The 23,036-nt window shown below is 32.2% G+C and overlaps 1 protein-coding gene across 2 annotated transcripts in view; it reads left to right on the top strand.

Annotated features, from left to right (window-relative positions):
- Positions 1-16,933, top strand: part of FAM171B (family with sequence similarity 171 member B) — an 88,856-nt gene extending 71,923 nt beyond the window's left edge. For both annotated transcript variants that reach the window (XM_051986055.1, XM_051986056.1), the window contains 4 exons: positions 3,647-3,817; positions 6,592-6,708; positions 11,595-11,718; positions 12,042-16,933. In XM_051986055.1, the coding sequence (XP_051842015.1) occupies positions 3,647-3,817; positions 6,592-6,708; positions 11,595-11,718; positions 12,042-13,395 (1,766 nt within the window). In that variant the 3' untranslated portion in view covers positions 13,396-16,933. The remainder of the gene's footprint in view (positions 1-3,646; positions 3,818-6,591; positions 6,709-11,594; positions 11,719-12,041) is intronic.
- Positions 16,934-23,036: the final 6,103 nt, after the last annotated feature.

The raw sequence follows: 23,036 nt of genomic DNA, 5'->3' as shown, positions 1-23,036 counted from the left end.
GATGCCCAAAGAGTACCTTAAGAAAGAAAATATATCTTTTTTTCTCTTTTTATTCTCATCTTTTACTTCTCAGACATCACTGCTTAGATTCTAATCTGTACTTAGTGGCTATAAGCAAGCTGTAACACATTTCCAATTATAATTTGTACCAAGGAAATTCTATATAAAAATCGTTAGAAAAAATGCATGACTGGAAAGGAATATGGGTTGGTTTTATACTACAAATGAGAGATAACAGATGAATAGAATAATCATACCTCCCAAATATTAAAACACTCTTAGCAGACTAAAATGGCAGAGTATAAGCAGCAGCCCAATTGAATTCTCCCAACATTCCCCTCTAAACAACTTTAAAATAACACTCTTCAGATCAAATTTTGAAGTAGTAGAAATAACAAAAGATTGAGGTGGGACGATTTTCCAGCCTAACATAACTAAGAATGTCAGCAGGGGAGGCCTGTGATACTAGGTTGGAGGCCTGCCTGGAACAGACACAGTTGCAGTATCCCAGCACAGGCCTTGGAGAAGGCAGCAGCAACATCTGCAATCCAGAGACAGCAAGATGTTAGATATTACAGGTTACCTTTTGCTGGTCCCAAATAGAGCTGGAGCTAATTGGCACTTTATTGCCTATAAACAGTTCTGAATTACAATTTTGGTGTGCAGAAGATCACTTGTGTTTGGGCACAAGGGAGTAGAGGCCCTGGTTTCAGTTCCAAAGGAGTAATACTTGTCCAGAAGAGTAAGCTACCTGCTCAGTTTTGCAGTCAAAAGCAGCACTAGTATTTTTGGCTGCAGGGTATCAAGATCTTCCTGGTAACGATCAGAATGCAGATCAGGAGAGCAGTAATCACAATGTCCAACCACAGAATTCAAAAATCAAGAAATAGGCAGGAAATTTAGAATGCTGAATAAAATAATACCATAAAAATCAGAATTGGCCTAATAGTTAAAAAAAAAAAGGCCCAAAAATTCACTGAAGAAAAGAACTCCTTAAAAAGCAGAATTGCCTGAATGGAAAAAATAGATACAAAAGCTCACTAAAGAAAATAATTCTTTAAAAATTATAATTGGAGGGAGTTGGTATAGCACCAGCCCTGAAGTCAGGAAGACTTGAGTTCAAATCTGACATCAGTCACTTAACACTTCCTGGCAGTGTTACTCTTGGCAAGTCACTTAACCCCAATTGTCTCAGCAAAAAAAAAATAAAATAAAATAAAAATAAATATAATTGGGTAAATGGAAACATTAGATGATTCCATGAGACATCAAGAAACAATAAAAAGAAAAAAATAGAAGAAAATATGAAATATCTTCCTGGAAAAATGATTAAACTATCTGAAAGCCATAATAAAAAAGAGATCATATTTCAAGAAATTATCAAAGAAAATATTCCCGATGTCTTACATCCAGAAGGTAAAATAGATATTGAAGGAATCCACTGATCACTTCCAAAAGGGATTCCCAAATGAAAACTTCTAGGAATATTGTGTCCAAATTCCAGAGTTCCTAAATCAAAGAGAAAATATTATAAGCAACCAGAAGCAATTCTAATATTTTGGAGCCATAATCAGGATCATACAAGAGTTAGCAGCATCTGTCTTAAAGGAGTAGATAGTTCTTACTTTATGTAAATTTGCATTACGCAAAAAAAAAAAATACTTTCATGAAGGCCTTCAACCTTTTGGTAAAATTTTATGTAAGTACATGATCAGGAATTGCATAGGATAAAAAGACAGAAATGGGTTGCAGCCTAATTTGATGGGGTAAATAGCATTGTTGAGACGGTAGATCTATAGAAATAACTTCACCCAAATCTCATACGGCAGTTAAAATGTTTTTTTTAATATGTACTTGAGATTAATGGGTTGTAATATTTTAGAATAAATTGCAGTATACACTTCTCCTAACTAAAAGAAATCAAATACTTGATTATCTTGCATACAGAGAGATGTCAGTTAAAGGAAACACTGGTTTGCAACATAAGCTTAAAATTTTATAAAGGAAAATAAATAATTATGAAAAGTATCATCTCATAAAGCAAATAAAAACAAGTAAGTTTGTATAGATTCAACTAAGCAGAATCATCTCAAAGACATTGAAGACAAAAAACTGATAAAGAACAAAAGAAGAAAAATGGAAAAGCTTAGCAAAGGCTAAAATAACAAACTTTTTTATTACCAAGGATAATATTCCATCAAACTTAAGCTCAAATATGTCACTAACAATGGCACTAAAGAATAAAGATGGTTAAAGTATATGTATAGACGAAGTAAATTAGTGAAATAAAGAAATTAGTGTTGGAGATAATACAGTCTTCAGGAAATTGAGAAAATGGTATATATCTGAAGGGATCTGAAGGAGGTAAAGATACCAGAGTCATATTACTAGATATGCAGGCTTTCTTTGTTTTCACTTCTTTCCACTTTGTGTACCTACTACTCATGTCTCATTTCCCCTCCTACATTCTATTTCTATCTGCCTCTTCTTTAGGTTCATATAATCTGAGAGTTGTGGTAAGGCAGTCTCCCTAAACTATGCTTCAGGGAGAGCATTAAACTACTTCTAGATATAGCTAATAAAGAAAAAAAAAAAAAGAAAAAAAGAAAATCCTAGAGCTAGATACCTGACTTCACCAAATACTAAAATGCATAATCCAGTAGGCTATATAGTATTTTATATTTGTTTTAATTTATCATTTTAAAACCCAAATTTAGTTCATTACTTTGTTGATTCTTTTTCTGAATCGTGATTGGTATTTTTGTCATAGATGATTGTGAGTGTTATAAACATTCAAAACTTCATGATCTAAATAGTGTTATTTTGGCTCCCTTTTTGAGCCAAAGAGGTAAGAGTTGAGCTAAAAAGGAAAATGCATTATTTTATGTTGAAAAACTATAAATAATATTTTGTATATGTTTTCTGTGATTTTTACTGTTTAAGATTGAGAATTCTGATTGTGGGAAAGTTAATTTTTGTTCAATATAAATGAATTTTTGGAATAAAGGGCTTCTGAGTAAACATCTCTGTGCAGGTACTTGAAAACTTTCTCTTTTTCAAGAATCATATCACATAATTTATTTTTAATGTTTGACATATGTGGTGTTATTCTGTTTGACAGTGTGAATGATTAAAGGGAAATAATGAAGGAAAACTCATTTTCTACTGATTGTGTAGAAGTAATATGTATCTTCCAATATTTTAAAAGGTCTCATTATGATAAAATATGGAAAAACTTCTAACACAGTTGAATGTCATTAGTATATTGGCAAATGTCCTATTAATCCCTTTTTTCAAATTTAAAATCTTAGTACATAACAATATCAGTTCTATGGGTAGTAAAATAATCAAAAGATGCAGTCTATCAGGAGAGGTTCACCAGGTTTCAAATATAGCCCATTTTTTTTGTTAATTACTGAATTTAGCAATTTAACATTTTAATTTCAAATCATCAAATATTATGCAAACTTGTCCTTGTAATGCAAGGATAAAAGTTGGGTTTGTATGAACTTACTGGGAATAAAAACAAAACTTTTGACAAATTAGAAGGATTTGATATCTTGGTTCTTAGCTTTGCTTTTCCATATTGCCTTTAACATTAAATGTTTGATACTCCAAGTAAGAAAAAAAGGTCTTCTGTTTTTAGGTTTTAAAAGTATTGAATTGACTCCTCTTGCTGCAATATGTGTGAATATATACTCTGGTGGAAAAGAAGTAAATGTGGATGGCTCCATTCAAATTACTCTCCCCCTCCTAGACCCAACCACTGCAAAGTCAGGGGATGCTCTACCTGCTTGGACATTTGATATGAAAACGGGTAAGTGGACTCTACAGGCTAAGAAATATGAAGCACTAAATGTCTTTTAAAACAGATTAGGTTATAGCTTATAGCATAACACTTCAGTAATAATATACATTTTATCATTTTTCAGTATATAAAATATAGTATTCAATATATAAAATAAAATACTTCAGTATATAAAATATATAAATATTTCAGTATATAAAATATATAAGCATATATAAAAGTATTTCAGTATATAAAAAAATTTCAATATATAAAAATAAGATTTTTTTTTGTTTGTATAGTGCTTTGTAAATCGTTAGCAAATTGTTAATTTTAAAAAAACAGCTATTTATTGAGCATTTAGTTTTTGCTAAATGTTGTTAATACATAACATGACATCTAAGAAAAATTTTATTTCCAACATCTGTCTCCCCCCCAAAAAAATTTACTAAATCTCTGTCTCCTTCTATCACTGATATTTATGGAGAAAAATATGCATATATATATATATATATATATATATATATATACCTCTCTCTGTCTCTGTCTCTCCCTTTTAATACAGCAAAACCCCACTGGATATCAATGGGCTTAGAAAGATATGTACTTTATTTTATTACCAGAATGAAGCAAAATAATAAATTTAGGCTCTTTAAACAAATATTTACAATGTTTTATATATGTATGACATACATATATATATATATATATATATATATATATATATATAAAATGTACATATATATGTATATGTAGATAGATATATATATATATATCTATCTACATATACAAAACATAGCAAGGAAGCAAATCATCACCTATAAGACATCAAGGGATTGTTTATTGAGATCTTCAAAAACCACAGATGTAAACCCACAATTAAACATAAATGATTAAATGACATTTTTTTCTATTTAAAACCCATACATATATTTGGTTGGTTTTTTTTTTTGTCTCTTTTTTTAATAGCCTTTTATTTACAGGTTATATGTATGGGTAATTTTACAGCATTGACAGTTGCCAAACTTTTTGTTCCAATTTTTCCCCTCCTCTCCCCCCACCCCTTCCCCTAGATGGCAGGATGACCAGTAGATGTTAAATATATTAAAGTATAAATTAGATACACAATAAATATACATGATCAAACCGTTATTTTGCTGTACAAAAAGAATTGAACTCTGAAATATTGTACAATTAGCCTGTGAAGGAAATCTAAAATGCAGGCAGGCAAAAATAGAGGGATTGGGAATTCTGTGTAGTGGTTCTTATCATCTCCCAGAGTTCTTTCGCTGGGCGTAGCTGGTTCAGTTCATTACTGCTCCATTGGAACTGGTTTGGTTCATCTCATTGCTGAGGATGTCCAGGTCCATCAAAATTGGTCATCATATAGTATTGTTGTTGAAGTATATAATGATCTCCTGGCCCTACTTGTTTCACTCAGCATCAGTTCCTGTAAGTCTCTCCAGGCCTTTCTGAAATCATCCTGTTGGTTGTTTCTTACCGAACAATAATATTTCATATTATTCATATACCATAATTTATTTAGCCATTCTCCAATTGATGGGCATCTACTCAGTTTCCAGTTTCTGGCCACGACAAAAAGGGCTGCCACAAACATTTGTGCACATACAGGTCCCTTTCCCTTCTTTAGTATCTCTTTGGGATAAAAGCCCAGTAGTAGCACTGCTGGATCAAAGGGTATGCACAGTTTGATAACTTTTTGAGCATAGATCCAAGTTGCTCTCCAGAATGGCTGGATGTGTTTACAATTCCACCAACAATGTATTAGTGTCCCTGTTTTCCCACATCCCTTCCAACATTCCGCATTATCTTTCCCTGTCATTCTAACCAGTCTGACAGGTGTGTATAAATAACATTTATGTGTGAACATAGAAACTGGAGTCAGAAATACCTGAGTTCAAAGTCAGTCTCAGATACTTTCAAGTTCTATAACCCCTTGAGCAAGTCATTTAACCTCTCTGTGTCTGAGTTTCATCTTTTGTAAAATGAGAGTGTTGAACTATAATGGGCTGAAGCTCAAGTTGATGCACTGAGGTCCCAAGCACTTGAGGCTAAATAGTAATTGGACCATACTCTATTAATATATATGCTTGGAAAAAGAATGCCCCCCCCCACTCTTTGTGCAAGTCCTGATGTGTTGTATAGGAAATGATGATTTTGGTGAGTGGAAGCAGAGGGGCAGAGAGAGAGAGGTGGAAGAGACTGCTAGCTGGTGTCTTGTTGCAGCTGCCCACATTGCTATCGCGATCCCCTTTCACCTCTGCTGGCTGGCTTCTTGTCACAGCTGCTCACATTGTGATCTCGATCCTTTTTCACCTCCACAAAGAATAAAAATCGAAGATTTTCCCCTAACCTGAATTCCTGACTCCAGCTGTTTTTAAATACGCGGTCATCACATTGAACTACATTAGCTCTGCATCTATAACCTTCTGACATCTAAATAGGTCTAATTTAAATGCTATTTAGATATTGAATAGGATTCTTCTTGGGCATAGCTAAAAAAGCATAGCTTTTCCCCAAAGCGTCAGTATCTCATCTATCCAAGAATAAATGCTTCAAATTAGAGGTAATCCTCCCAAATTCATGTTGTATAATTCGAATTTTTTAGAATACTCTGAAAAAACTGTTTTGATATATTGAAATGACATTTAATCTCAGATATTTGTTCTACCAACTCTAAAATATGTGTAACTATTATTTTTATAAAGATACTTTAAAAGTAAAAGGCTCTGTATCAGGCTCCTACCTAACTATAGTTTATTTGTTTTGTTTTTTTTTCCCAGGTGCTTGGGCAAATCGTGGCTTGGGAATGGTCAAGAAATTTAATGACCATTTAGTGTGGACATATATGGCTCCACATTTAGGCTACTGGATTGCAGCACCACTTCCTGGAAGCAGAGGTAATACTTTAAAAAGCAAAGAGAAATTCAGTGCTAACAAATCATTTTTATACTTGTTCATGTTGGTTGTTCCTTGACCGTGAATAAAGCAATCTAAAAATTAGTTGTTTGAATCCAGATAAAACAAATATTATCTTAGTTTGAACATAATCTGACTTAATATACTCAGTGTAGTTACACATTAAAAAAAAATCATTGGAATTTAGAGGAAAGGACATTGAATTGAAGTAGACCTGAGTTCTGTCTTGGGTTTAACTACCTCTCTGACCTCAACATTATTTTGAATAATTGTATTATTATTAATATAATAATACAAACTCTGCTTGAAAGACTCCAATAATGGGGCACTTGAATCTCCTAAGGCAGCCTGTTCTACTTTTGGTCAGTCTTTTGTAACATCTGTCTTAAGAAGATTTCACTTAGTTATGAGTTTTAAAGTAAAAACAAAAATTCCTTCTCACATTCAGATTTGCTTGTGTAATGAAAAAGAGTACAACAAAATTTAAAATTGCTAAGATTAGAAAAAAACCCAAGATTTTAAATTTATCTCTAAAGTATTCCACTAAATAATTATTTTATAATATGTTAGTAGAGGGCTTTTCCTGGGTCTTCAATAAATTTTTTTAATAAAAATTCTGTTTTATTTTTCCCCTTACTTATATTGACATTCTTTCCAATAAAAAGAATAAGTCAGAAAAAACACCAAGATAAAAGATTCAGCTTATTATAGCGGAGATCTGATTTCTTCTAAAAAACAAAAGAAAATAAAAACTATTTTGTGAGGCCAACAGTTATCAGCCCAATTGTTGATATTTGTCCATTAATCTAATGTGATCAAAAGAGATAATTTTTCTTTTCATCATTTGAAGTCAGCATTTTTAAAAAGCTATTTGATACAAACCCAGGAGGTGATTGTCTTTGGTATTTATTTATGCAAAATAATATGGAGTCTTCCCAGCTGTCTGACCATACACAAATCCTGATTTGCTAATGTAATAAAATTTTGATGAAAAGAGTAATTAATATTTCATTTGATTTTATTACTATTTTAGATCCAAGACATTTAATTTTTAATTCAAATACCATGAGGAATAGGCAAGGTTTATAGGCAAATATGACACTAACTAAAAACAGATTTACAATAATCAACTTAAAGAAGATGAGGTTATAAATTATGGAAGATACAGTATTCTGAAGCAGGTGAAAGTTCTATTTTAGTATTCACTTTTAAATGTAGCTTTCAGCTTATCCCCTGTAAGATGATTTTGTGGGAATTGAAAGTATTCATAAAAGCAAAAACATAAAAGCAATTCATTCATATTGACTTGTCACTTGAAAAGTCATTTCTGTTCAACAGTTCAATAAGCGTTTATCAAATGCACATATTATATATGCACTTACTACATAGTAAGAGGATATTTAACCCATCTCCCTAGGATTGAGACTTGTAAGAGACCTCAGAAATCATTGAGTCCAATTACTTAATTTTACAGTTGTCAGAATGTAGAGGCCTAGAGGAGTGACCTGATTTGCTCAATGTCATACAGCTGGTAGGTGTCAGAGTCTAAATGTGAATGCTGACTCTCAAATTGAGGCTTTCCCCGCCACTATTTTATTCTATTTTAATTCCACATTTAGCACAATCTAATGAAAGGGACTTTGAAGAGTAATGAAAGCTGAAGTCTGGCCTTGGCTAAACTACTAAACAGATGAATAACCTTGTGAAATCTGCCAGTGTTTTCATGGCCCTTTCTTTCTTTGTGAAAGGAGAGGTTTTAACTAAGTGATATTTAAGGTCTTGACTAGTTCTAACAATATATATTGCAGTGCATATACTTTTAACACTCTAATAACTGAATTAAAAATAATTCTGGTATTAATAGAAATGCTCATACATTCAGCATCACTTTAGTTATATTTGAGCCAATGGTTTAAAAGCCAGTTGCCTTGCCCTCTTTGTAGTGGCCAGAAACTGAGTGGATGCCTATCAATTGGAGAATGGCTGAATAAATTGTGGTATATAAATATTATGGAATATTATTGTTCTGTAAGAAATGACCAGCAAGATGATTTCAGAAAGGTCAGAGAGACTTACATGAACTGATACTGAGTGAAATGAGCAGGACCAGGAAACCATTATATATTTCAACAACAATACTATATGATGATCATTTCTGATGGACGTGGCCCTCTTTAACAATGAGATGAACCAAATCAGTTCCAATAGAGCAGTTATGAATTGAACCAGCTACACCCAGCGAAAGAACTCTGGGAAATGAATGTGAACCACTACATGGAATTCCCAATCCCTCTATTTTTGTCTACCTGCATTTTTTATTTCCTTCTTGAGTTAATTGTACACTATTTCAAAGTCTGATTCTTTTTGTATAGCAAAATAACTGTATGGACATGTATACATATATTGTATTTAACTTATACTAAAACATATTTAACATGTATTGATCAACCTGCCATCGGGGGGAGAAGGTGGGGAAAGGAGGGGAAAAATTGGAACAAAAGGTTTTGCAATTGTTAATACTGAAAAATTACCCATGCATATATCTAGTAAATAAAAAGCTATAATAAAAAAATAAAAAAAAATAAACTAGCATGAGAGGGGGAAAAAGTCAGTTGTCTCAAAATCTGTCTTTTATCAAAATTAGAAATTTTCTTGAAACTGAAAATAAGTGTTAAGCATAATAAATAGATTAAAATAATATCAAGGGTAAGTAGTCTTTTTAAAGGAAAAATGTAATTTTAAGAAATAAATAAATTTATTAAGTCCTGAATGAAGATAGACCAGTTTTCTCCTTTCTAAGGATTGGACCTGACTGGTGTAAATATAAAATATATTTTCATTTTTCTACATGCTTACTTCTCTTCTTTCTTTATATGTTATTCCCTTTGTTTTGTCTATTTTTCCCTTTTTATCACACAGTTTCTGATCACTGCTTTCTTATCCCAGATTTTGGGTTAAATCAGTTCCTTAAATGGGCTAGGGATTCTATGTAGATGAATAGTTAGCCTTCATATTATGTAAAAAAATTAAGTCACTACCTCAATTTTGTAATTAAGAACACAGGTGGAGGAGAGCCAAGAGGTGAATGCCTCATGAATGTCATATTTCTCCATTCCTCCCCCTATATTTTGCTTATTAATAAAGAAATCCATTTTTCTATTACACTTGACTTGGGTAAGTATTTTCAGTACAGAGGAGTTTATATGTCTTTACTTGGTTTGGATAAACATTGATGACAGCTAATTGATAGCAGGTAAGGTGCTAGTTCTGGAATCAGGAAGAGCTGAGTTCCAGTTCAGTTTCAGACACTACCTGTGTTACCCTGGGCAAGTCACTTAACTTTTCTCTGCCATAGTTTCCACATTTATAAGATGGGGATCATAATAGCACTTAGTTATCAGGGTTGTTGTGAAGATAAAATGAGATAATATTGGTAAAGAACTTAAGGCATGACAAATACTAGATGCTTAATAAATGCTTATTAATTTCTGCCTTCCACTATGAAGCAAATAGTAGGTGCTTAATAAATAAATACTGATTGATTTATGTGGTGATAATGTTGACTTTCTCAAACTTGGTTAGTACTTGAGTACTGAGTAATTATTCTTTTTTGTTTAATAGCTTTTATTTACAAGTCATATGCATGGGTAATTTTACAGCATTGACAATTGCCAAACCTTTTGTTCCAATTTTTCCCCTCTTTCCCCCCACCTCCTCCCTTAGATGGCAGGATGACTAGTAGATGTTAAATATATTAAAGTATATAAATTAAATACAAAATAAGTATACATGACCAAACCGTTATTTTGCTGTACAAAAAGAATCAGACTCTGAAATATTGTACAATTAGCCTGTGTAGGAAATCCAAAATGCCAGCAGGCAAAAATATAGGGATTTGGAATTCAATGTAATGGTTCATAATCATCTCCCAGAGTTCTTTTGCTGGGTGTAACTGGTTTAGTTCATTACTGCTCCATTGGAACTGATTTGGTTCATCTATTGCTGAAGATGGTCAGGTCCAACAGAATTGATCATCATATAGTATTATTGTTGAAGTATATAATGATCTCTTGGCCCTGCTCATTTCACTCAGCATCAGTTCGTGTAAGTCTCTCCAGGCCTTTCTGAAATCATCCTCTTGGTCATTTCTTACCGAACAATAACATTCCATAATATTCATATACCACAATTTATTCAGCCATTCTCCAATTGATGGGTATTTACTCAATTTCCAGTTTCTGGCCACTACAAAGAGGGCTACCACAAACATTCGTGCACATACAGGTCCCTTTCCCTTCTTTATGATCTCTTTGGGATATAAGCCCAGTAGTAATACTGCTGGATCAAAGGGTATGCACAGTTTGATAACTTTTTGAGCATATCTCCAAATTGCCCTCCAGAATGGTTGGATGTATTCACAATTTCACCAACTAGACCATATTTGATCAGAAGCCTTGAAGAGTAAAGCAATTCATATTGTTGTTCATTTCCTTTCAAAAGATTACTGTATGGCTGAGTTATTTATAACCCTTAGTGAAATGGCATTTATTGGGGCTCTGAATAGAGAATTCCTGTTATGATCTGACTCAGTGAATAATATTTTAATTTAATTTTTATAATATGTTAAATATAACATTAGTGTAATTCTTATACTGACACACATATGTCAATGTGTTATTTTATTATTTCTTAAAAATTGTGAAAAAATGAGATAGTAAAAGATTAAACAGAAAGTTAGATGAGAAACTTTATATAAGGAATGTTTAAGGTCATAGGAGATGGTCTAATTGAGAAAAACTTGGCACTGGATGAATTATATTTTGTTAAAATTATTTTTACATGTGTATATTTGTGTTAAATATTTTAGGTTCATTTGTAAGTGAAGTTTCCAAGGATATCACTGCCTACCACACTGTATTTCTCACAGCCATATTGGGAGGTACAGTCATCATTCTAATTGGCTTTTTTGCTGTTCTTCTTTGTTATTGCAGGTAAGAATAAAATTGATTAATGTGAGAGCATTAATAAACACTCAGAAAAACATAATTTTCAATAATTCTTTTTAAACTTTTTAAATTACCTGTTTTACTTTCAACATGTTTAGTATATCAGTAAATGTAGACCTTTGGCAAAATAGAAGCATAATGAAGACATTGCTTTTTTAATATGTGATTTTTTAAAAAATATAAAATTTGTATAATTCAAATATGACTCATTATTTTCTAAATATCTTATTTTGAAGATTCTTATTTAAATAGCAGATTTTTTTACTTGAGTACTTCTAAACAATTATTTGTGTTTTCTCTCAAAATAGGGATAAATGTGGTGGATCACATAAAAGGGAAAGAAATGCCACTAGACTTGAGGTTCTTAAGAAAGACCAGACCACATCAACAAGTCACATAAACCATGCAAGTTCAGTGAAGGGTTCATTAAAAGTTGAGGACAGATTACAGTTGTACCACTCTAAGAATTCTCCATACAGTCCTCGCAAAATGGATTCTATAAAGTTAGAACCTGAAGACAAAGTCTCTACAGTGAAAACTCGGGACAGTTTTAAAATCTACAATGAAGAAGTTTCATTTTTGGCAGCCAATCAGAAAAGTCATTCAAGAAACTCAAGTCAGTCTTTAGAGCACAATGCTACATCCAGACAGACTGTACAACCAAAACGCAATAATAGTAATGTTTCTCCATCTACAGGTGATATTCAAGAACAAAACAGGTATATTTCAGTAAATGAAGAACTATATGGGCTTTCTCATATACCCGAACAATTGATGCATATCTACAGCCAGCCAATAGCTATCCTTCAAACATCTGACCTTTTTCATTCTCCAGAACAGATACATTCTGCTAAGTCAGCTACTTTGCCAAGAAAGGGACAGGTAGTCTATGGCCAACTGATGGAGCCAGTAAACCGAGAAAACTATACCCAGACATTACCCAAAATGCCAGTACATTCTCATTTGCAGCCCCCTGCCACAAGAGAGGAAAAAGTGACACCTGAAGTTCAACAAAGCTTACCTTCCCAAACTTCAGACTGGAGTAGATATTCTAATAGTTTATTAGAATCAGTCTCTGTTCCAGGGACATTGAATGAAGCTGTTGTAATGACTCCATTTTCATCAGAACTTCAAGGCATTTCAGAACAGACACTATTAGAATTGTCCAAAGGAAAGCCCTCACCACATCCCAGAGCCTGGTTTGTTTCTCTGGACGGGAAGCCAATTGCTCAAGTGAGGCATTCCTTTATAGATCTGAAAAAGGGAAGAAGAACACAAAGTAATGACACCAGTCTAGACTCTGGAGTTGACATGAATGAGCATCACTCTAATCGAAAACTTGAGAGGGAGAAAACATTCATCAAAAGCATGCATCAACCTAAGATTCTTTATTTAGAAGATTTAGATCTCAGCAGCAGTGAAAGTGGAACCACTGTTTGCTCTCCTGAGGATCCAGCTTTAAGGCACATTCTAGATGGAGGGAGTGGGACAATCATGGAGCAGCCTATGGAAGAATCACCAAGAAGAAAAAACATAGCTGAAGATTTGGAAGCCAGTATGTCCCCTACTAAAAAAAGAGGCAGAACCCCATTGGCAAAAAAAGATAGTAAAACTAATATCTGGAAGAAGAGAGAGGAAAGACCACTTATTTCCATAAATTAACCCATTAAGATTATCACTTTACCTGATAGCTACAGAGTTATCTTAACTCTTGTTAAATGGAATGTGATTTCTGTAAAGAGCAAATGAGGCTGAGCTATTTGTTAGTAACATATATAGTTCAAGGTAAGAACTGAAGCTATGATTTTAAAGGAGTAACAGATGTAAAATGTACAATATTAATTTCCTACTCAGAAAAAAAAGCACTGAGGAAAGCTTTGTTGCCAATATCTTTTACTTTCTGATTGTTTTCTTTTGTTAGTGATGAGTTTGAGGAAGTTCAAATTATAAAATAGCCTCAATGTATTCATATTGCAGGCATTCTGCTTAGACTGACAAATGTGTGCTCCTTAAGTGATTCCCAAAATGTTACCCTTGCCTGGAATTACTATCCATAATATTTAAAAATATTTCCATCTGCAATCATTGCTTTCTTGTAAAATGCCCACAGCCCTATCACCTTGTTCTCTGCCTATGCTTTGAAATATAATGATAGATGTTTTGGACTGATATTATTCTAGAGTTTAAAAGTGAGACATAATTTTCTTTAGTGTGATTAACACTATGTATAGTGTATCATTCCTCAAACTAATCCCACCCCTAATTCACCTAAGTTGGATCAGTGATTACTTGGTAGAATCTGCTTAGAGAGGGAAATGCCCTGTATTTTGATAATTGAAAATAACAATTATGATTATTCTTTCTCTTTTTCTCTTGATGAGTGAATTGAGGTAAATGTCAAGGAGTTTTCTTTCCCCCAAGCAGTTTCAAATGGAATTTCTTTTCCAAATTGAGTTTCTTTCCAAGCAATTTCAAGTTAAGTTTTCTTTTACTATGTTTATTTCCTCAATGATAAAAATGAGTTTCTGAAAGAATGTATTATTTAAACTCCTTCAAACTCAGCCATCATGAGATAGTCAAGTTATAGTCTCAATCAATGAAAAGCTTTTCATGAACACAAGAAATTCAACTTAGAAATTTTTATTTAAAAGAAGAAAATAATCTTTTGAAATACTGTGGAAAAACTAATTTTCTCAGAGTGGGATATTGTGTCTTGGCTAGCAGAAAAAATTATGCTGTTTTCCATATACTCTAAAAATATCCTTAACATATTAGTTATGTATTCAAAACATTTAGTTGATATTCATCAAATGTGTTTAAAAATTTCACAATAGTGGAGGAATTTTCATTCTGAATCATCAGAAGTCCAAAATATTTTTGAAATGATGTCTCCATTTTAGAAGTGTCATATCAAAATGCCTTTCATTATTTGAAGGATTTATGCTGCAGTATGATAGAACAACTGTTTTGTAGCTTGCCCAAGCTATCTTTTAATTCAGTTCTCAGCCATCATAAAATTAGATAATCCATGTTAAGTACCATAAATTGATCTTTTTTAAAATTTCCTGAGATAATAAAATATCTGGAATCTCCTTTTCTCTAAGATAACAAAAAACTCAAATTTTGTTGACTTCTTGGTTCTAAATCATGTCAGTTAACATTAGAGCAAATAGAGAAACAACCCAGCATTGAATTTGTGACAAAATAAGGAAGGGAAATTAAAAAAAATAAAATAAAAGCAATGCTAAGGAAATCAATGAAGGATAACAGAGGTCTGATGCTATAACTTTAAATATGAATGGACTAGACAATCCAACAAAATAAAAATATGGCAGAATGGATAAGGACTTAAATGAAATGGGTGACATTAACTCATGTCCCAAGATGATACATTTCCAGATTTATCTCCACTTTTGACCAACTTTCTGATAACAATTTTATTTTGATATATTTTCCTGAATAACAAAGCTCTTAGAAAACATGTGGAATCGGTTTTTATCATAGATACTGTTTCATCCAGTTCAAGTGTTAATTGCCTTGGATAATCCTTAAACTTAAGTTTTAGACTTAAACTAGACTAACATCTACAACTAGTGAATGTTCATCATTTGTCACTGATTTGGAAGATGCATTCAAGTAACTTAAATGATTATAGCATGAAAAAAGGTCAAGGAGTTAATACTATGCTGAAGTGCCTTTAATATAAATACATTTTATCAGAAGAACACAACAAAATTTTAAAAAATGCATTTGTTTTTTCTGTTAGCCAAAATATCATCACTCAACTGGAAATTTTCTTTCTTTTTTTTAAAGCTAATTTTTAAAAAAGACAAAATCTAATGTTTCATGTTGGAACAGTGAATTTTCCATGTAGGTAATATTTAACTCCCCTTTCTTGTACTCTCTGTGCTTATTTTTTTCTGATCTAATAAATGTTGACAGATTGTTCATATTGGAATGAAGTTTAAAATTATACATAAAATTGCATCTATTCAATCATTTGAGCAGAATTATTTTTCCCTTTTTTACACAAAAAAACCTAATTTTCCATTTTAGCAACAAAGTATCAATATAATGCTGTCTGGGTGAACTTAACTCAGGACCTGAGTTTTTTGAAAGGACACACCAGGCAGACTATCATTCAGATTGTTCATTTGTTTGTAAGGGCAAGGAGGATAAAAAGTCAAGGACCTTTCTTGAAAGGCTATCTGTTTTGGAGATGCATTTTCTTTCTTTCTTTCTTTTTTTTTCTTAAAGGTACCCTGCCCATTTTGTTCTGGGTTTAAATTTTGGCAGCTTATTTTTGTTAAAGATCTTGGTGATATATTCATTTTAATGATAAAGACATTATAAGCTTTCATTTGAAAGCAATACATACTCTCCTGTTAAAAAACAAAATAAAAGAAAAAAAGACAAACCTGAAGCCATCTACCCTTTCTTCAAATGACAAAATGTCAATCCCACATATGATACTTAAAACTTTCTCAATATTTTAAATGGAAAATCTCCAGGGAGTTATTAATTTTGGTCACACACTATTAACATTTCTTGAACATTTGTACATACTTCAGATATATCTTTAACAAATAAACTATCCCTCAATTAACTGATGGATCCACTTAATAAGCACAGCAATATGTATTGTTTTGATACATATTATGATCTTGAGCCTTTATAAAATATATTTTTACAACATTTTTGAAGTAGAATGGGGAATTAGGCCCTTTTTAATGCACAATAAAGCATGATGAAGCTTACCAAAATCTCAGAAAAAAAATAGTTCCTTGCTTTGGCAATCATTTTCAAAACATTTTGTGTGATGGAACTCTCTTACAATATGGCTCATTATTACAAAGATCAGGACATATCATGGGTCCCTTTATTTGACCCATCATAATTGTATCATATAATAAAAGCCTGTGTCATATAATAAAAAAATCATATAATAAAAGTTTGGTCAACTACACCCATGTCAAAAAAAAAAAAAAAGGTTTCACTGTCCTTCTATTTCAGACCTGGTACTGATGTTATGAATCCTACTTTCTAAGTGTTTCTATCTTTTGTATTTTTATCAGAAGTGTCTTTTCACATTTCAGTGTATTTATTATAAATAATATTGTATTGATAGTAAACTGGTAATTGAAGATTTGTAAAATGTCAAGCAGTTCATTAAAGATAATAAAATAACATGAAAAAATTAGTAATGCATCATTTTCTTTTACATTACCTCATAATAAATGAAGGGAATTTCCACCTTCTTCATTACAAATACCTACCATTATTTCTGATCTATTCTGTTTTCACCATTCCCTAAAAAGTAAAATATACTTTGTACTTTTATATACTTGTTATCCTTATTAAATAAATTTGATTCTTCTGCATTTTTTCTTCGTCAAAATTTACATTTTATAACTTGATCATTGCTTTTAGATTATAGGGATTGGAAAAGTAGATTCATTCACTAGGAATATATCAAAATTAAAGATTGGTAGCATATTAGATGAAATATCATTGCTTAAGAGAGTCAAAAGTTAAATGATGAAATTTGACTCTTATTTTCTGAACTTCTTCAGACCAAAGACCAAATGATTATATTGACTAAGTGTATGCTTATGTACACAGTAACTCAAAAATCATTGTAACTATAACTTTCAGTCCAACCAGTCACCAAAGTTTTACTTGGAAGGTATTCTTTTAAAAAAATTTATTTATTATTTCCCCCAATTACATTCAAAACAAAAAAAAATATTTCTTTTCTTTTTAAAATTTTTGAGTTCTAAGTTCTCACCCTTATCCCCATCTACATCACAAATATAGTTATGTAAATTATTTCCATAAAGTCAAGTTGTGAAAGAAAATATCGATCTCCCATCCTAATGAAAATAAAAATCCTCAAGACAAATTAAATTAAAAAGAGAGAGAGAAAAAGAAACAATGCTTCAATCTGTATTCAGGCACAATCAGTTCCTTTTTAGGGTATGGATAGGATTTTTCATCATAAAAACTTCAGAATAGTTGTGGATGATTGTACTGCTGAGAATAGCAAAATCATTTATAGTTGTTAACCCCCATAACATTGCTATTGTTTTGTATACAGTACATTTCACTTCACTTGAGTTTATGGAAAACTTTCCAGGTTTTTTTTTCCCTGAGATGATCCTGTGTTCATCATTTCCCATAGAATACCAATATTCCACTACAAATACATACCATAGTTTATTGAGCCATTCCTCAATTGATGGGCATCCTCTCAATTTCCTTCTTTTTTCATCCTGAGAAGAGAGCTAATATGAATATTTTTTGCACATATAGGTCATTTACTTTTTTAAAAAGTCTCTTTTAGTATTCATGCCTAGTAATGGTGTTGTTAAATCAAAGGATGCGCATGAATTTATTTATAGCCCTTTGGGCACAGAAGGTCAGGCATTCTTAATGATCTTTTCACACAGGGAGATTCAACTAATCTGTTCAGCTGAAGGCTTTAATTGGAATAGTTTTCTAAGTAAGCTTGTATCACATATGTAGACATTGCCTCTATTGACTATCCAAATTACCATAAAATCCTGGATCATGGCCATGAAGTTTGGTCAAATCTAAAATAAATTGAGTTGTAAGCTAGTCAAATGCTAACTAGCTTTTGTTTAAAATAAATTGAAACTATGGTAAATTACATAGTTACTTGAAGTCCCTATTGGGCGTTTCCTAATAGGAATCATTCTATTCAGACTTAATCTGAAAATAAAAAGTGAGATTTCTGATCCAGTAACATGAAAAATGCATGAAAGCAGGTGTTCTTAGGCTAGAGCCCATGAACTTGTTTTTATAATGACTCTTGTTTTGATATGTGCTTTCCCTTGTAATCCTATGTATTTTAATTTATTAATTTAAAAATACAATTTTGAGAAGACATCCATAGGTGTCATCTACCCCTTTTCTTTAAGCTGTCTTCCCCAATGGACAGTATATTAATCAGGTACCATGTACACAAAAAAACTCTCCAGAGACCCAAAGCTAACAGTCATTATTGTTATATTGTGTGCGTAATCCTGTTTGCATCTTCTCATTTTTCATTGATTATTATGTTTGCACAATGTTGGGAACAGTTTTATAGTACAAAACTAATAATTACTTCTCAACATTGTGCAAGCTACTAAAACTAAATGTTTGCATTACCTTTTTTCTTTTTAAATCACATCTGTAACTTTTTATTTATCAAGAAATGCCTGATAAGGAAAATCTGTCAACAAAAATTTCTACTTGTTTTCCAACTTAAAGTCATAGAGGGTTTTCTGGGCATTAATGATTTTCCCAAGGTAATTTAGCTAGTATATATGTTAGACCATATGTTTGAACTCAATCTTTATTGACTCACAGAACAACTCTATCCACTATACTACACTACTTAAGCATCTTGGCTAACAGGTAGCTCTTATGTGTACAGTAACATTTTTGTACTCTTCTGGTAAAGGAGAGCCAATGATATTTATCTTGTACCTTCCTCTTTGTCAGTCCCCTCCATTTTTCCAAGAGTGTGACACTGACAAGAAAAAGGGAGGCCTGCTGAAAAGCTTATGTGCTTTCAGAGTAAAGTCTAAGGCAGGCTATTTTTTGCATCTCTGCTCTTGTGCTTAGGCATCTGCTTTGTAGCCCTAATAATCTTAATAAGGTCATCCAGCCCTGTATAGATACTTTATCCTGCCTAGATTTTTTTAGTGATAAAAAATTTGTGTCCAAATCCTAATTTAATAATTTACAATGGAAAAAGATAACTAAATATAAAGACATAGCAACATGGAATATATAATATAGAAACATAAGTAAATCACTATGCCAATAAATCACTAGTTTTCCCCAGGCAGGAACTAAGATGAAAAGATTGCTTAGTACATATGGGGTTATAGTAAAGGATATGATCTTCAACAATCTTTTCATCCAGCCTGGGGAATCCTTCACTAAAAGGGAAGCATTTGCAAATGGATTAGATATTTACATTGTAAGCAGGCATCTACTCCCTGGATATTGCAGCAAATACACTAACCAATTTTCATTCTAACCATCTTTTTTAGACTATTACCACCACTGTCTGTTTGTACCTATTACATCACCTTTTATCATTTCAGCAAATTCTCATTACATATTTCATAATATATTATGATTTCTAAGATTTGGAGTTATTTTACATTAGTTTCATTTTAGGATAATTCTTTCATGATAAGGCAATTTAATTTTATATTTTTATTAAGTGTAAATTTATATGTATATCTTTTTTAGCATTTAACACAGAGCTATTTACACAAAAGGTGCTTATTGAATTAAATCAATAAAGTCTTCAAATTTCATTGTGGGAATTTGTCCTGTGGACAGTTAATTCATATATAGATTCTTATTAATCTCTTTCTAGAAGACTGATTGATACATTTGTGTGTGTATTTTATATTTTGTAAACCTCAAGTTCTATATACACACTAACTTTTAATTCAAGTTATTATTACCATGCTTTGATGTGTTTATTATCTTGTTCCTTGATTTAGGGGTTTATCTTTCATACTTATAGACCCTTCTTCTAGTGTCTACAATTTTTCTTTAACATCCTTATAGAGGTTATATGTAATAGGCTACATCCATGTTTATTAATCCAAATTACACTGATAAAATATTCCAAATTCTTTACTGTGGACCACTAAGTCTTTTGCTGTCAGAATCACATTGCTCAGTGGGCTTATGCAGGGGGTGAAGAGACAAGAAGCTAGGGATAAAGAGCCATGAATGGAGGAAGTTTGTCCATATTCATAAGATTCAAGAAGTAAGGAACTTTGGAAATCAGGCATAAAATTCTCAATCTTCTCTCAACTATGAGCTATTAATACAAAAATATTTTTCTTCATGTGTTCCCCAAAGTATTTGAAAATATCTTTATAGTTTCACTAAAATAAGGAAGTTATGGTATCATGTCATATCTATCTATCTATCTAAATCAGAGATACTAAGTTAGAAGAACTTGGAAATGATCTAATCCAGTTAATTCATGTATAGATGAGAAAACAGACCCAGAAAGATTAAGTGCCTCTGCTTTCAAAGCTGAGTTTCTATTATGGAAAAATGTTTGCAATTAATTTTCTCTTTTATGATTATACTTTTTTTTTTAGATTTTAGTATAGTGTAATGAACATCTAGTCATCTAATTTCATCTAGTTTCTAGATGTCCCAGAAAATGGGACATTGTAAAGGGTCACAGATAGTGGGGGAACTCTGGATAAGGTATAAGACCCTTCAGCCCAAAGGGAAACTGTTAACAATGTCTGGTTCAGCTCCCCATCTCCCCTAAGGGCTCTCGGCTTTCCTGAGAAGTCAGGAGGTGGTGATAACCTGTGTTGTGATTGAAGCAGAGTAATACCAGGTGGCAATCTACATACAATAGCAAGTTATTCATGTGGTCCAAGGTGAGCAGTATATACTTAGCACAAGCTATTAGGGTATATAAAGGGGGAAGACCTTGGAATAAACAGACTCCACATTCTAACCAGCCTCGGGAGTCTCACCTCATCACTCCTCCACTAAGTTGGTATTTTTTTCACCCCAGTATGGGGGATCTAGAAAGCACAGTACATTTTGTCACCCCAAGTTGGGGCTTCTAGAAAGCAGGACACAACAGGACATGGTGAACATTGCATCATGGCTCCCATTTATGAATTTTTTATTTTTGTTTTAATTTGTGGTAATCTTTCTTTGAGGGACTAACAACTTCATCAGATTGAATATGTTGAAGTCACAGACTAGTTGAAATCCCTGTAGTCTCTATTACAACCTTGTGACAAATACTCTTTCAAAACAGAAGTAATCCCATCCCTAAGAGATTCCAGACTACTCAAAATTGAACAGCTTCATCACAGGCTGTATTAATTATCATAATTATCACTTTTAGAGTAAGCTCATGAAAACAAGTCTGTTCTCATGTGCCACCTTTTCATTCCACAAAGAACAATAATTTTTATATTTAAAATATAAAAATGAAGGTAGAGACTGGACCTGTGATTTCATTGGTACAGGGAATTTCCAAATGAGGAAACCTCCTCATTTACAGGTTAAAATTGCCCTAGTCATATATTTCAAATATATAGTTCTGTGTGATATGTTTTAGAAAATGTTAAGTTGGAGAGTAAAAAATTCTTAGTGGAATAATGAAGAATTTGAAGTTTATTTGACATGGTGTTTGATTGAAGGAATTGGGAGTTTGTAGCTTGTAGAAAAGAAAACTTATGGGTACATGATACTTGACAATAAGTATTCAGAGAAGGAATAGATATATTCCCCCCATACAAAGTAGTATCTGGAAGCTGAAACGAAGAAAATTTGAACTTGAGGTAAGAAAAAAATTCCTAATGGCAAAAGCTTTCTAAAAGTTAAATCTGAAAATGTAATGCACTAACCAGAAAATAGGAGATTCTAGTCACTGGACACCTTAAAACAAAAACTGGATGACCACTTAGGTATATATACTCTTTGAATATGAGCTGAAGTAGATGATGTATAAAATCTTTTCTAATTCTCTGACTTTAGTACTATTTAGGTGAATTTAGTGCCATAAAGGAATGATGGCTAGAACTGAAGATACTGAAAATGACAGGTCTTATTTTGGTGTTTGCCAGAAAGTAGTCAGATCAAAGTCTGGGGAAAAGGGAAAATTTTTTTCTAGTCAGGAATTATTTTTGCATTAGGTGAATATTATAAGAGAGAACAATAATAATCAAGTGCTTATTTCTTAATTAAAAATATGATTTTTTTCTAAAGGTTGATTGACTTTAAATTTGCAGCCAAGAAATGAGACTACAAAACCTAATTATTAATAAGAATATTACAAAAATGAAAAAGAATGTTTTTGGATTTTTTCATTCAAATTTTTTAGAGCTATTACTTGGAAAAAATTCCCGTTTAATTTCTGTGTGTGTGTGTGTGTGTGTGTGTGTGTGTGTGTGTGTTGTATGTGCAAGAGGGTGTATCAAAGAATCTAGAACTAAAAGGGATCTGAAAAAATATAACTTTTAATTGTCATTTACAAATGAGGAAACTATGTAGATAGCACAATTCAGTTTTAAGCTTATATACCCTGATTAGAAAACCAGTGCTATTTCCCCTCTATCATGTTTTTTTTTTTTTTCATCAGATGTTGAATCAAAGAGAAATATCAAGGAGCAAGGTATCATTGCTGGGATTTATTAGTAAATTTAGTTTTCATTGTTATCAGGAGTTGAAGCTGTGCTACCACTCAATACCACCACTACCACAATAACAATCAAAAATCCTGA

The sequence above is a fragment of the Antechinus flavipes genome, chromosome 3, assembly GCF_016432865.1.
Source record: "Antechinus flavipes isolate AdamAnt ecotype Samford, QLD, Australia chromosome 3, AdamAnt_v2, whole genome shotgun sequence".
NCBI lineage: Eukaryota > Metazoa > Chordata > Mammalia > Dasyuromorphia > Dasyuridae > Antechinus > Antechinus flavipes.
Note: the sequence above shows the minus strand (reverse complement) of the source record. Positions and strands in the feature narration are given on the sequence as shown.